Source organism: Chroicocephalus ridibundus, chromosome Z (genome assembly GCF_963924245.1).
Source record: "Chroicocephalus ridibundus chromosome Z, bChrRid1.1, whole genome shotgun sequence".
NCBI classification, from domain to species: Eukaryota; Metazoa; Chordata; class Aves; order Charadriiformes; family Laridae; genus Chroicocephalus; species Chroicocephalus ridibundus.
This window is the reverse complement of record NC_086316.1, coordinates 70475516-70491670: the sequence shown is the minus strand read 5'-3', so window position 1 is coordinate 70491670 and position 16155 is coordinate 70475516. Positions and strand designations below refer to the sequence as shown.

The window sequence follows — 16155 nt, the reverse complement described above, 5'->3', positions numbered from 1 at the left end:
AAGCCCCATCCAGCCTGGCCTTCAACACCTCCAGGGATGGGGCATCCACAACCTCCCTGGGCAACCTGTTCCAGTGTTTCACCAATATGAGGAGCCATTTGATAAAATAACTCACATACTACACGCAGGAGTGAAATCAGGGCCTCAACAGGTGCTCTACTGAGGCGTTCGGGTTGTGTTTGTATTTTTGGTGAGGCCGCAAGCAGCGGCACCGCCGCTAGGGTCTATGAAGCCAGCATCGGGGTGCGCTGCCCCAGCCCAGCTCCCCCGTCACCCTGCCCCCACGGTGACGGTTACGCCCTGGGCAGCTGGCGAGAGGCGCCCGCAGACCACCAGCCCCCGCCGCTCCTCTCAGGGCCGGGCGAGGCGGAGCCTCCTGCCGCGCCGACGCCGCGGTCCCACACCACCGCAGGGCTGGGAAGGTACCCCCGCGGGGTGCGTGGTGGTACCCTCCGGGGTTCCCGCCGCCGGCTGGGCGCGCGCGTGCCGCTTCCTCTCAGGTGGCCGTCGGGGAGCGGGGCAGGGTGAGGGCGGCTTGTTGCCTCCTCTCGCCCCTGTCGGGAGCGCCGTCGTCCTCCCCGCGCCCTGAGGAGTAAGTGTCGGAGCTTTGAGTGCACCTGAGGCTGTCGGAGGCTCCGACCCAGGGCGCTTTGTGTAGCCAAAGGGCAGAGGTGGGAAGAGGGAAAGGGGGTGGCAAGGCCTCCTCGGCGGGGTTTGCGGTGCCGCTGCCCTGTCGCGGTTGTCTGTGAAATCGGATGAGGGGATGGAGTTCTCCCCACTTGCGGGTGCCACTTGGGTGCTTACAATTTTGATGTGAGAACCATGTTTTAAATGTCTTCAAGGAGTGAGTAATGAAAGCAAGGTTATATAGTCCATGCAAATGCCAGGTGCCTATCTTAAGGAAGGGCAGAGGTCAGAAAAATTATGTGGCTATTCGAAGTGCTTATTATTGAGTATTTACTATGTTCAATTGAGATAGGCAGTTAAAAATTAATACCTACTAATTTAATTTGGTCACAAATACAGGTTTCATTGTTAAGCAAAAATGAAACCTTGAATTCCAAGATCAGATCATCAGCTAATGCTTCAAAACGGGGGTTGGAACTAGATGATCTTTAAGGTCCCTTCCAACCCGAACCATTCTGTGATTCTATGATACTCAGAGAGCATTGGCAGCAAGGGCTTAAAGAGAAATTAAATAAAGGTGTCAGTTTTATGACAGTCAAAAATACATTTTAAATCTTTAATATCCCCCCCTAGTGAAATAAATATCATAGTTCAAAGCAGGGGTGGGAGGCTTAACAAAAATGCCTTTGGAAGTCATAACATATATGATAATAATATACACAAAAATAAAAGTAATGAATCTTCCTGATGGAAAAATACATCATTAATAATACAACATATTATTTTTAATTTACTGTTTCAGTTCAGCAGGAGTTTTATTCCCAGTGGCACTGTTGCCTAATGCTGCCAGGTGCTGAGCACATCCTGTCTTCTGAGGAAACAAATGACGCCATGGAATAAAGAAACACACAAATAAAACAGTTCGCAACATGGCAGCTCCCTGAACTCCCATCCTCAGTCAAAATTTAAAGGGTAAACCACAGTTTTAAGAGCATGATGAGAACGAACAGTGATTGGCAAAGAGATAAGATACGGCTTATGATAAGGACCGGAAAAATCAGGACTTGGCATTCATAGTATATATTAGTATATATTATGAACTAATAGAATTTAAAGATACATAATTGTTTTACAAAGTTGAATGTTCTGAATAAATACTTTGAACTCCATTTTAACAAATCATTGCATTTTAATAACACTTAGAAGTTATTAAGATTGTTAACTTAGTAAAAAATAACTAACTTAGAACCATTAGTTCTTTGATGTTACATATATTCTTAAAAATTATTGATTCAAAAAAAAGTTAATTAGCTTTAGCTAATGAGTTTTAGTCCCTCTGAGGAAACAGTGAATACAAGAGAAAAATGAGTATTAAACACACAGAACCAATATCTTTATCTTACTGCTTTGGTAAAGAAGTTACATACTTGTAAAGATTTGTAAATATTGAATGACTGAGAAAATAATTGAGTTATGTAGTTTTGGTTCCTGCCTAGTGCTGGTTCATTTACATATCTATTTCCGCCTAACTTTGCCATAGGTATTTCTGTCTTGAAACCCATTCAGTTTCTGGTGATGCACACATTCTAACTTATGGTTCTTCTCTGTCATTGCAATTGTTTGTTATTTGTAAAAAGACAGCTTATACATTACCACACAGTAGTGAAGATTTTGTCTAGAATACATGGTTTATCTGGCATTGGAATTTTTGTTTGATGGAGCCTGATGTTCAGAGGTAGTTTCAATATTTTTAGAAGCATTCATATTGTGTCTTTCAGATCTGGCTTGCACATGCATGTTGAGGATTCTGTAAGTAGAATTTCTACTAAAAATAGGAATTGTGTTAATAATCTGGAATTATATGACTGCTTTTCAAAATTCTGTCTTTTTACTCATATGGTAAGGTTTATGTGCTGCAGTGTCTCATCACTGATATTAATGCAAATTGTTTATAAGAAAATGTGTAAGTAACTTGAAACTTGAGTAGTTAAGTATTAGAGCATCTACACAGGTCTAGACCCTGCATTAACGTGCCTGGTAAAATCTCATTTACTTAAGTATCATTTTTTAAGTTAATCAAACTTAACAAAATTTCACCTGTTGTCTCTAAAATATGCACAGTAGAGAATGACTAATTGTTTCAATTAGTTGGATTTCCTACTTTTTAAAGTGAAGACAGGAAGACCTGTCTGCTTTAGCAGCATATCTAAAGAGAAATTGGTCATATGTTTTAAAAGCATCCTATGTGTAGACCAGTAGTATATTTAGTAAATTGCATCATTGTGTCTATGGAAGTGGATTCAGGTTTATTTTTTAATTGCAGCAAAAAATTCCAAATTCAACTATATCATCTCACAGTTGGATGGATTTTAGTTGGGCTTTTCAACATTCATTGTATTTCCTAGAAATGCAAGATCTTAGGTTGTTTGAAGTTTAGCTTCATATGCAAAAATAGTTTTAATTTAAAAAAAAAAACTGTACCAAGTTCTGCTTACATGTGTGCCTATGAGATCTTCTGACATAGTATGAATGAAAAATATACAAATTCATAGATGTATTTTTTATATGTACAGTGATCACTGGATTATATGGTCCAGAAATAAATGAATCACAGCCATGAAGAAGCTATGAAGAAAACCAGTGTGGTGAATCTTGATAAACTTTTAGATAACTTCTCAGAGATAGAAAAGGTAAGTGAAATGTTGAAATTGCAATCTGTAAATGCTAATTTTTTATATTTACATTATGTTTACATTTTAATAAGCTTGTCAAGTGAAAATGTCTTCTAAGTGGTATCAGATTATTCTTATTAATATGCCTTGTAATACCAACTTTGTTTGAGACGTGTTTGTATTGACTGTATCTCAGAGTGAATGAGTGACTTCTGTGGAGTCTGAGACGCCTTTGTTTCTATGCTAGAATTTTAATGGTGCAGAGGCCGATTTTGGCTTCTTGGGAAAAGTGGGGAAGTGTCCCTTTGCATCGGAAGCTGCTATTTGAGATAACAGTATTACACAGTTTTGCTGGACCGTCATTTCAGAAATTGTTCTAGAAAAATGTCATTGCCGGAGCAGGAGTTCTTAAATTCCATATGTATTGAGCCCTCTTTATTTTATTTATATGTCAGTTCTTAAAAAATTGATCCACTGAGGAAAATTGGTACTGTATTTCTTGTTAGACCCACGTTGGCTAGCTCTCTGATGATTTCCTGATAAGTAAATCCATACTAGAGGTAATGTAAAAGAGGCACCTGAAATAAATTTATCATTTCTTGTGGAGAAAACATACTATACCAATTCTTGTGCACACCCATTACTCATGCTAGTGCTCAGCGAGGGCATTGACAGCCTCATATGTAAAGCAGTAGAAAGAGCCTTGCTGAGGATTGACCCAGACTGTGGACTACAGAACTGAGAAGAAACCACTTTATAACTAGTGTTGTAAGTTGGCATTCTTAGTTCTGCAGCGTGAATTCACAATAGCACAGGCTGTCAACTCTAGCATCGTTCTTCTCTTGCCAGAATCGCTCTTCTCATTCGTTGCCAGAATGACAAATGATACACGTTTGTGACTGCAGAAATTGTTAAATTTTACATTAATTTAAAACTCAAGATTTAAAACTCAAATCAAAAGATACTACTATAACTTTAGTGTTTTTCCAATTTTCTAGAAAATTTCAGAAATTAATGAAGCAAATAACCTACTGGTTCTTCAGCTGGAAAAATGTAACAGGTTGCTAACATTAAGCCAATCAAAGGAGGAATCAGTAAAAGAAGGTAAGTTACTTTTTAAAAAAATGGCATGGTAGGGAAAGAGGGAGAGGATCAGATGAGCTTAGTACACCTGATGATGTTATTGTGCCCAAATGTTTATCTTTTCCATCCATAGAGGCCGTGAGCTTTTCGTGAACTGCCACAGTTCACAAAGCTGCATTTTTAAGCAAACTAACCTCAGTAGTTTTATTTAAAGTGCTAGCCTGTGACTTAGGTTAATCCATAAGCAGCTCAGATGTCTGTGTAGAACAACAGGGTCCACATTTGAGAAAAGTAAGGCCAGCACTGACACTATCATGCCCCCGGCTGAGCTGTTCCATTGGTATCAATATGACAAATGTTATGTTTCACCTGGTCACCAGAAACATTTTGCCCAATGAGAAATGAGCCAGATGCATTCTCGAACGCATATTTTGCTGCCTTCTGAAATGTCAAAGCTTGCCTGTAATTGGAGATGGCATGTCGGACTCGTGGGGCTGGTGCTCCAAGATAACATAAAGAATTGTATTTCTTAGTTGCTTGTGTGATTTGGTTTGTTTAGGGACAATCTGATAGCCCAGTTTGGGCTTTGGAATGTATTTTCCCTGTACCTTGCTGGTATATTGAAGTTCTAGTATTCCTCTTTGAATTTTCCTCACTTAAATTAGTTCCGTAAGGACCTTGAGTATTGATGGAATCTCAGTGTCATGTTCTGCGTAGGCATTTGTTTGACTTCTAGAGGACTGAAAAGTTGTCCAAAGAGATTATATTTTCTATCTGTGTGAGATTTGATCTCTGAAGATGTCAAATTAAACAATGTGACAGCCCATTTTGTGTTTATAATGCCACCATCAAGATTTTATCTCAGTGACATTTCCAACTCGGTTATAAAGTGTAAGGAATAGAATATAATCCTTCAAGGTTGAGTTCAATTAAGTTGAGACCGCTGTTTTAAGTTTATTCTATAGCCTGTACTTGTGTTACTGTCAGCTTTAATGTGATCACTTTTGGTCTTATTTCTTTTACTTACGTATAGCAGATGTCATTTTGCTGCTAAATAGTTATGAATGGTAATAATAGTTCATATTGAGAGGATTCAAAGTGTTCAGTGGAAGCTAAATAATGAAATTACATTTCCTATTTTACAGGTGGGAATTATAAGCCTCTACATCATCATAAAAAATTTGCAAAATACAGGAGGAATTAAAGAGAAAACTATTAAATGAAGTTTGATTTATTTTTTTTTATTCTAGAAGTATGTCTTTTCAGATGGGTATTTGAAAAGAGAAATATCTAATACTTAGCATAGATTTGTGGTTGGTTATTCCTCCGCAGTTTGTAGAGTTGCTGAAAGGTGCGTCTTTTTGTAGAACTTTGGTTCTACAAGTTTGGTTTGACAAGTCAACTTCCTAAAAGTTAGGAAACAGAGTAGGAATAAGCTTAGATTCATGCTGTAGTGAGGTTGCCAGTTGGTTTCACTTAGATGTTTGCTGGGACTGAAATAATTTAGCATAATCAGAAATTAATTGGAAAAACTATAGAGTAAGTAAGTGAAGTTTGCTAATGATGCTAATCTATTCTGTTATGCCAAAAATCTCATGATACAGAATGACAAGTGATAAAAACGGGAGATGAAAGCCAGTAGCAGTACATATGGGAGGCATTTTATATAAACAGTGGTTGGCCCTAGTTGGCTACTTCTCAGGAAAGAGATCTTGGTGTCCCTTGGGACAGATATGTGAAAATATTAGTAGTCAAACTAACAGGTAGTCAAGCAAACACGGTGATAGGCATGGTTATGGAAGCAACAGAGAAATCATATTCCTGATTTTCAGGGATTTTTCTGTGATTTTCATGTAATGTTCTGGTCCCCACATGTCAAAACAAAAATAGCAGAACTAGAAAAGATAACAGAGAAGGTGGCAAGGTTTGGTATTTTCAGGGAGGAGCAAGAGACAGGGAATCAGGAACCAATCATGTAAAAAGGCCCACAGAAACAGGGGCTTCACCAGCTGAGACTCACTCCCACTGTACCCATGCATGGCTGGCCTGGCACGTCCACATTAACAAGCACATGTCCACATGTCCATGTTAACAAACAAGTGCATAGTGATGGAACAGGTCCAAGGTCAAGACAGGAGGCTGAGCTGAGATCAGGTTCAGAAATGGTGACAAGGGCCAGACATGATCTAGTGATCACAGGCAGGTCTGAAATCAAGCCAGGAAATCACTCCCTAGGTCATGACCAGGGTCTAGATCTATGTGGTATGTGGCTGCAGCACAGCTGCAGCATAACTAAAGGTAGGCCAAGGGCAAAAGCCTTAGCTTAAAAGCAGTTCCCGAGGGAAGGAGAGGCAGCCATTTCTTGAGTCTTCTTCCAGCTTTCTTCAAGCGGATCAAGAGGCTTCATTATTGACAAAAACAGAGAGGAAGGGGTTTATACAAAATTAGATTTTAAAAAGGGAAAGGAAAAGGTGGACAAAAAGAAGAAATTATTCTTACCATAGAACCTATGGGATAAAAGCAGAGAAAGTGAAAGAGACAGCTCAGGAAATCAGAGCAGCTGAGATGACTGCAACAAGGACTATGGAATTAGAATGGACTGAAAACAGACAAAAGTCAGAAGAGGGATTTGAGATTTGTAAATAGTAGTGCCTCACTTCCATGAGATAAGAGTGAAACGATTGGAGGAGATAGTTATGGTGATATAACTGAAGAGAACAACCTCTGGAGCTGTTTTGAAAAACATGATGGGAAAAAAATGTGGATGGCAGAAGTCCAAGTGAAAATACCAGAGCAATCATCATGAAACATGAACTAAAGTTTTAACAGCAGGCATAGTCAGGAAAAAGCAAATCTCAATAATATTGAAGTCACAGCAGTTGTACAAAGAAGTACAGATATAGATAGAAGGCAGAATTCTTGGAAGACAAGGATTCTGGTCAATGAGTAAGAGAGATTGCAGACCTGTTAGTAGCAGTAACAAAAAAAAAGTGAAAAGCAGGAACTTGGAACAACATGGGACATCCAAGAGGTGGTTCTGAAAGCTACTTGGTGATAAGGAAGTAAAAGGCAAATGAGAGATGCCAAAGGGGTAGAATGTATTTAGAAATTAAGAGAGTTATCATGGCTGTTCCGTTAGGTTAACATGGTTGCCAGTAAGGTAAACACTTAAGTATTATGGCATGAAGTGCTTATAAGTTTATAGTTTTGAACTGTATTCATTAATGGTGATCAGAAAGCAGTCTTACAAAACATCTTGGGCAGCAGATTGCCATAACCTGGAGGGGATGCAGAGGAACCTTCGGGTGAACAGTTGTTACCATGTTAACGGAGATCGGCAGTGACTGTAACATTAAAAGTATTTCAGAAGGACATTACAGTTGGTGTCGTGATTATAAATTATAGTAAGTATATAATGTTTCTAAAGCATTTTGCTTTTTCTTTTTGAAATGGATAGAAATGGTCTTTGCACCTTTATCAAATTCACCTGCAACTTTGACCCTTCAGAAGGGGTAATAGCATACTGTGTGTTCAGAATCAGAGCACTAAAAATGTTGCATCTAATAGTACTATTATTTGTGAAACCTTTCTGAAAGTCAAAGCACCGTGGGATTTAAAACACACTCTTTATTATTGATGGGGTTATAGAGGGGTCCTTTTCAGAACTGGAGAAGATGCAAGGGATGAAATGTAGCGTTGTAGCTTCCATTCTTACTCTGGCAACAGTTATCTTAACAGACTATAGTTGTGAGAATGGCTTTCACACCAGTGATGCTGGCAACTGTGGCTTGGAAAAAAAGATTTTTCCTAGTCTTATGTCCCAAACTGTTTCCCAGAACCCAGCTCAGCCACATTTCCTGAAAGTATCATTTGAAGACTTGGTCCAAAGGCAGCTGAAATTGCTGGGTTTGGACTGCTGCATCAATTTCTTGATGAACAGTGTCAACACACAATCTTAATGTATGTACATTCTCAAGTTGAAGAGCATTCTCAAGTTCATCCTATTACAAATTAACACAAAAGCAAATGAATTTACAGGATACGTAAACAACTCAGCCTTAGAATGTAAGGTTTATCAGTAGACCACAAAACAGTTTACAGAACAGCTAAGGAAAAAAACATGAGCGATCACATGCTGATGAATGATTCACTTATGATTCCAAATAAACATGCTTACAGCAGAGGAGCAGAGAGAATGAGCACTCTGAAAGGAAAGGCTGTTGTTCCGCCTACCCTGAAGGGTTTGTGGGTACTAGTGGTGGTGGGGTGGGGGAAGTGGAATTTTATCCTGGCTGAAGAACTCTTTGTTAGTATGAGAAGCAGAAATAGGAATAGCATTTGTCGCCCCAAGAAATGTCCAAGAAGTGTAAGTGAGACCCTGAGGACTCCTTGATATCCTTGATTGCCAGAAGTCTCCCTCTAGAACTGTTTAAGGTAAAAGAAGACTGGGAATTCAGAAGGAAATACAAAGGAAGAAAGAAAACTTCTAACACTCAAGGGAGAGAGGAGAGTGAAATGAACTAAAGATAAAGTTGGAAAAGATGAGCAACTGGGCAAGTGTATACATGTTCTGAAAGGTCATAAATGAGCTTTGTTTTGCCTTGATATGTTCTTTGCTAAACAAAGGTGAGATTCAGGACCACAGGTTTTGTTTAGTGTAAATCGTTGCACATCCACTTAAGACAGTCGCAAGTTTGGCATTCTTGTTTTCTGCTTTTAAACCTTTGCTGTGGTGATTAAATGGACTCTTGTGGTGCAGGCTACAATTCTGAACTAAAATCTACTGTAGTTTTTAAAAGAAAAGCAATCACATTATTGTCTATGGAACATGTAAGATGGCTCTGTTTTGCATCTTTAGGATTGCATGTTTGTTGACTTCATGTTTCAAAGGTGTTAAAGGAAAAGGTGGTTGATGTAATTGCCCTACAAAAAAAGCCAATAGCTTCAATTATAAATGCAGATGGAAGAAACTGCAATAAAATATAGATATTAAACACAGAAAAAGAGAACTTAGGCTGTTCAGTCTTTCTCTGTCTAGGGAGTACTCTTTATAGGAAAGGAACCACACAGAATCCATAACAAATGCTGTACCAGTGATCCACAAAGCTGCAACTATTTAGCAAGATTTTGTTTCTTCTTCCTTAATGTAGGCAAGCAAAATTTGTGGGTTGCCAGTAATTTTTCCCAGTCACAACTATAATTACATAAGGGATTTGCCAAGATACGTCCTTTAAAGATAAAAAAGATAAGCAGATATTCTTGGGACCGTCAAGAGTGCCTTCACTTAAATAGCTGTGATTCATTGTAAAACTAGCTTCTGTCCTATTGTTTACTCAAATGCATAGATGTCTTTCCAATTTGTGCATGAGTTACAAGCATTTGGATTTATTTCCATACATTTTCAAATGGGAGAAAATTTATAGTAGAACTAGTTGGTACAGATGGACATGTTAACTTAGCGCTTCTAATTTGAATACTGTGATTTTTCCACAAATGCTTTTGATCTAGTACAGAAATCTAGGGCAGGCAGTGTTTCTGTGCTGTTTGTGCTCCCTCTACTGTTTTTTTGGAAGCATGGAACGGGAGAATACAGCTGGCTAACTCAGCTGCATGAATGCAGACTTGATGGAATAATAGAATAAAGGTCAAAAGATTGAGTGGAAAACTGAATCTCTAGGCTGGGATCTTAATTCATCTTCCCGACTCCATTATTTGTAATGTGGTCTTTAATTATACGGTCTACATTTTTCAACAGAGCTTTGGTCTTATGAGATGAGTAGCTGTTATTTAGCTTACTTTATCTGTTGCAGGACTTAAAAGCCACTTAAGAAATGCAGTGGTACTCTGGAAATAGAAAGAAAGGTTTTAGCATCCCCAGTCTTCCCAGTCTTTGAACCTTTTGTAACTTGACTGATAAGGTTACAAGAAACATGAGGGAAAAAAATAGTATTTAATGAAAACCAAATGTTATATTACAGGCAGTCCATATGGTTTCAAATAATAAAAATGCAGCTTAAAAAAATAAAATTATGAAATAAAAATATGTGAACTGATAATAAGTTGCGTATATAAACATACACATACACATATGGTGTTTAAAATGAGAGAATGGGAATATAGTAGCATATTCTGAATCTCTCCAAGTTTATGTTGAGTCACAAGACGAATGTTAATGTGGACGAAAAAGGAGGTGAGAATGAGTGGTTAGGGTTGGTCTTGTTAAAAAGAATCTTGGCAAAAATTCTGTGAGGAAAGTATGCCTCAGTTTCATTAATTACATCAAATTGCTGGAATGCTGATATGGAAAACTTCCATTATTGACCAGAAAACAACAACATCCTTGTGTTCTGGTTAGACACAAAAATGTGATTGATAGGTTTATGAAATTCTTCATATTGCTTGATAAAATAGTTTTTAATCTATCATGAAACTAGAAGTGGTGTCATGGTTTGGGCAAGCATGTAGTAATAATCTGAGTTATTTCTATATTCAGTAAGAAGATTTAGATTAATATTTAATCAAGATGTTTATAAAATATTTGAGAAAAGTTTATAAACAAAATACAAAATTACAGTTGTGAAGAAATTATTCAAAAATACTGGATTTTTCATTTCTTTTAGAGTGTACTACTCTACAGAATGTGATAAAGGGTCTAACACAAACCATTGAAAACCAATGTAACATGAAAGGTAAAAGCAAAAATTTTCTTATGTATACTATACTGTACTGTTATTTAGAATTACAAGGTATTTAATTTTTTTATTTATACTTACTGGTTTTTTCAGAGAGAGAAACTCACTGGCAGCCAAACAGAAAGGAAAAAAATGTATCTGAAATCAATCTTGTGCAGATTTTGGTGGTCTATATACTTAATGAATGTCTAGTGCTATTATACTAATTAGAATCCACATGTAAAAGAAGTTCTGCCTTAGTGAGGTTTTTTTTATCACTAGTTGGGTTGTAAATTTATTTCAGCATAGCACAGGCAGTTTTAAAAAAAGTGAGAAAATAACATTCAACTGTTGGACTGTAGTCTATTAAAGTGTTTATGCATAGTTTTTATTGCTTAGTTAAACCAAAGAGTCTTAATCCTCAGTGTAATGTTACTAAAATTTAGCTGTTATCCATAAATACTTGGCACTTACTCATTGCTATTCTACAATAAAATATATAAATATTTGCTATATCTTTGTACCACAGTTTAGCTGTACACCATGTGGTTAATTTTATACCTATTGTGTGTTCAAGGCAGATTAGCATAAATATTAATAAACCTCTAAAAATTTGAAGTATATGGCTGCTTTTAATACTCAAAGTGACTTTTAATAATGAAAAAAATCATTATCTGCTTTTTCTAAATTCTGTTTTTGAGATACTACTTTGTAGTTTTTGGGAAACAAGTACTTAAAAAGTTGCATCTTCCAATTCAAAACTGTTGTAGCCATGATAATAATCTTTTATTTTCTGAGCCAAAGATCTAGACTTTCTTGAATGCATCAAGTTACCAGAAGGCTAAAGGCAGTTCAAACTAGTAATACCAGGCAAATGTTACGATTAAACTATGAATTTTTTTGATAAAAAAGGGAGACCTAGATTTTGTAGTTCTGTAAACTATGAATATCATGTCCACAAAAAAGTTTCTGAAGTTCAGAGAAGTCAAAAAATGAAAGTAATTTCCTTATTCTGCTTTTATGCTAATAATACTGTCAAAATGTACTTTTTAGTGTGTCATATAGTTGGGTTTTTTTACACAGATGAAAATGATAGACTGAAGGGTACCATACACATCTTGGAAGAGAAATTAAAGGCTTGTGAACAGGTATGTCACAAATGATCATTCTTTAGGTAGAGGAATAATATTTTATCTCTATTGCAGCAGTTCATATATATTTATATTCTTGGGTTTGCTACTAATACCATTATTGTTGACTTTTCCTAACATTTAGCACGTGTAAAAAGAGAAGAGTTGTTCTCATGACAGTATCAATATGAGAACGTGGTAGAGGGACTAAAGTCAAAACTACTAAATGCTGAGAACTCTGGCTCAATCTAAGACACTTATTTTTTTCACTCTGTTTAGCTTTAAATTCAACTTTACATTCTAAAATCGAATCCATTGCATTAAAATACATTTTTGTATGGAAATAAGGTCTTGATGCCTGCTGTACTGCCGGAGAATCAAGAACAGTCTGAATTTTGTCTGTAGCTTCTGTCTAGAGTGGGTAAATGCTAGTCTGTAGGGGGTAAATGCTACAAAGATAATAGGTCTCTACTTTTTATCTGTGTCTCATAATAAATTCCATTTACCATCTCTCTACTTTTTCTCTATGCCACTCATTTTTGGAAATGAGGTAACATCAGCAGGGCTAGTCACAAGTTGTATTGGTTCTCTTTGCTAAGATTGCAGATTTGTACCTGTATAGGATTAGGAATGCTGGTTTTCTTTGTCTGTGCTTGTACTAACTATGAGTTAAAATTACATTTTATACCACTAGAGCTGTTATCTTGACAGTTTGAGAATAAAATAAGTAATGCCTTATGAAAGACGTGAGAAAACTATGATTCTATACATTATGTACATGTATGGTCATGGTGGAACTTCCTAGTGTTGTTCTGAAGGCACTTAGTTGACTATGTCCATACCGACTACTACCACGAACCAGTAATTGCTTTTGTGAGTGCCTCTGAGCACTGCTCTGGTGAGTGGCTACCTACCTTGTCAGTAGGCTCTGACAAGAGCTTTGGAGTAACCACCTCTACACGGGCAGCTACAGCCAATTCCGTGATAATTCTGGAGTAGTTATTGGAGCAGACTTCAATAGGTGTGCTCAAACTCTTCACTTGAGTATCAGTGCCACCAGCACCACTACTGCTGGTATCACTGATGTTTCTACTGCTGCCAGTATGAAGTTGTGGAATCCTCTGTGTAAGCAATATTAACAAAATTCATACTTTAAATGCGATTTTTGTTATATAATCTTACAGTCAAAAATCCACAGAAGTAAAACTGTAGTCACTTAACTATTTGCAGCATTTTATCAGATCCTGGATCGGGGAAAGGAAGATCACCTCTCCATTTGCCTGTTCTCCTAATAAGTACAATTTCTAATTTTATATTAACTGATAGCTGTAATACAATGAAATCTGCTACATTTTTCATCTGTGGATTTCAGCCAGATTGTGTAAGAAGTAGTTGCGCATTTTGAATTTACTAGATCAAAGATAAAACAGGTACTGAATTATAGAGCACTGTACATTTTCACATGAATGTTGTAATTTCCAGAAAGCTAAGAGCACAGAAACCTCAAGATTTTTATGAAGCTTTTTACATTCACAGGACTATAAAGATCAGATTGAGAAATTCATGATAGAAATTAAAAACAAAGAAGACGACCACAAATTAGAAATAACACAGCTGAATTGCGATGTAAGAAAAAAATGTAAGTCCTCCAAAGACTGAATGCCATAGCATTGGGTAAAACATATTGTAACCTATAGGAGCTATACTTCATCTAGGATAATTACAAGTTCCACTTCTTAGTGGAAACATATGAAAGCTAGAAGTGGGCAGCGTTTGAATTTTATCTTTGCTCAAGAGAGTGGCAATGAGGCAATAGCAGAGCAACGCAGGATGTGCAGAAATTCCCAAACTAGTAGAACAGACAGGGAATGAAATTTCACAGAGAGAAATTGTTTTCCCGTGAAATATAGACCTGCTGTTCAAGAAAGTTTCAGTATTTGGGAAATAGTGTTATTTTTCCAACTGAACATCTTCTGTAATCATTATGTTTGGTGTTACTGTGTTACTAGTTGAAGTAAAAGAAGCAGAGTATCGAGAACAGAGAGAGAAAAAGGAACTAGAAATACTAGAGCTAACTAGACAGCTGCAAATTCAAAATGAAGAGAAGCAGAATGAAATAATTAAACTGCAGATAGAGGTATGCATTACAAAGCTTAGTTAAAGATCAGTTGGGCATTGGGTAAACTTGGACTGTAGTGAAAAAATGGTAATTAGTACTTCACGAAGTAATATGATGGAATCTAGGAAACTTAAAAAATTATTGTCTTTATAAAGATCAGTGGCATGTTCTCCCTTCCGTAATGGTATCTGAGTTGCTTCTGCTCAGGAATTGAGTTCTACCTACTATATAGGGAGACTGAAGTTTGCTGTATTCTTCTTCTAAATGAAATTATTTTGAAAATTTTGCTAGTTTTTGAGCTATAAAAACCCCTAAGTTATGCTTTCTGCTTATTTTTATTCTTTTTAATTTCTGAATGCTGGGATTATGTATTTTTTTTTTATAAACTTGTAAGAGCTTAAAGACTTCTAATCCTGCAGAGACTTGAGCCACAGTATTCACCATGTATTTCATGACTCAGGTTTTAAGCCACTCTCATAACAGAAACAATTAAGGAAATACTTCAAACCTTTTGCATATCAAAAAATAAATGAGGTGTGAAAGTGTTTAGGCTGAGTTATGCTTGGAACATGAGGGAAGGGTGATGGTTTCAGAGGTTTTTAGCATCCTCTGCGTTTTTTTCTCCTGCAAACATTGGGCTGTGGAGCCTTCAAAATTTTCTTTTTAGTAGTCGTCTTGTTCATCTGAATGTATTCGGTTTATTGTATTTGTACTATTTATATTTTGCAATTTTTTTGAGGCATTTTTTAAAGAAATGTAACCTGTAATTGCATTCTTTTTAAAATAAACTTAAGTAGCTTCGTTGTCTGTTCTAGGATTAAATAGTAGATAAGCTTGCTATTACTACTTTCAGGTACAAAATCCAATTAATAAGAAGTGAAAATTATACTTGTATTATTACTTTTTTTAATACTTTATATAATATTCAATACTTTTTTGTATTATTACTTTTTTTTTCCTGTTGGTTCTTAATGTTTTGTTATTTCCTGATTCTTTCAGTTCAATGCTAAATTAGCGAGAATTCAGAATAAAACAACAAAATCATTTTCAGGGGCTTCTGTCTTGCCACAAAGCATCTATCGAAGGGTATGTGCTTTAATAGCCTGAGGTCTGCAGATACTCAATACTGTTACAGCCTGTGTGCAGCAGTAGTTCCCTGGGGTTTTGCTGTGTTCGTTCTGCAGCAAAGCTTTGGGGATGGGGGAGTGTGGGGGGTTGTGTGTGGAGTTTCATGCCTTAGGGGTCCATCTTACTCAGTCTCCCACATATCCCTCCCACATACCCCTCCCACCTCTAGACAAATACTGTCATGTCTCTTTGCACTGATGTTGATACAGCTGGCGTTCAGTAACAAAAGCGCCCACATGTGGAGTGGTTTTAGCACAGGATTGTTAACCTGGGAATTTAAGATAGAACAGACATAAATGGCTGTGATATAAATTACATATGTGCGTTATTGTTTTTGTAGGCTTGGGACTTTGTGATGTCACAAAAATAGGACTCTGCTGAAGTCATCTTTATAATTTTGGGATACAAAATGCTGAGAAAAATATTCTTTTTAGAATATTTCTCATTAGTAATAGCATATTGTATCGTTACATAATTCCATGTGATGTTTAACAATGTAGCCTCTGCATGCATTTTTACAGAAGCTGCAGCATCTCCAGGAGGAGAAAAACAAGGAAATTGAAATTCTCCGAAATACCATAAGAGACTTGGAGCAACGTCTTAGTAAAGGCCAAGATCTGCACTTCAAACGGAGGCGATTTTGAGTAAATGACATGAAGTATTTCAGTAGTACATACAATGAGAAATAGAAACAGTATATTTCAAACTGTGCACCTGAAAGTGAA

At 36.9% G+C, this 16155-nt stretch overlaps 1 protein-coding gene across 1 annotated transcript; it reads left to right on the top strand.

The window, feature by feature from the left end:
• Positions 1-3230: 3230 nt before the first annotated feature.
• Positions 3231-16079, top strand: CCDC152 (coiled-coil domain containing 152). Its single transcript, XM_063320415.1, has 8 exons — positions 3231-3317; positions 4298-4403; positions 11003-11071; positions 12137-12201; positions 13720-13822; positions 14193-14320; positions 15302-15388; positions 15952-16079. Exons 1-8 carry the CDS (start codon positions 3231-3233, stop codon positions 16072-16074), a joined length of 768 nt encoding a protein of 255 aa, XP_063176485.1. The 3' UTR covers positions 16075-16079.
• The last annotated feature ends 76 nt before the right edge of the window (positions 16080-16155 follow it).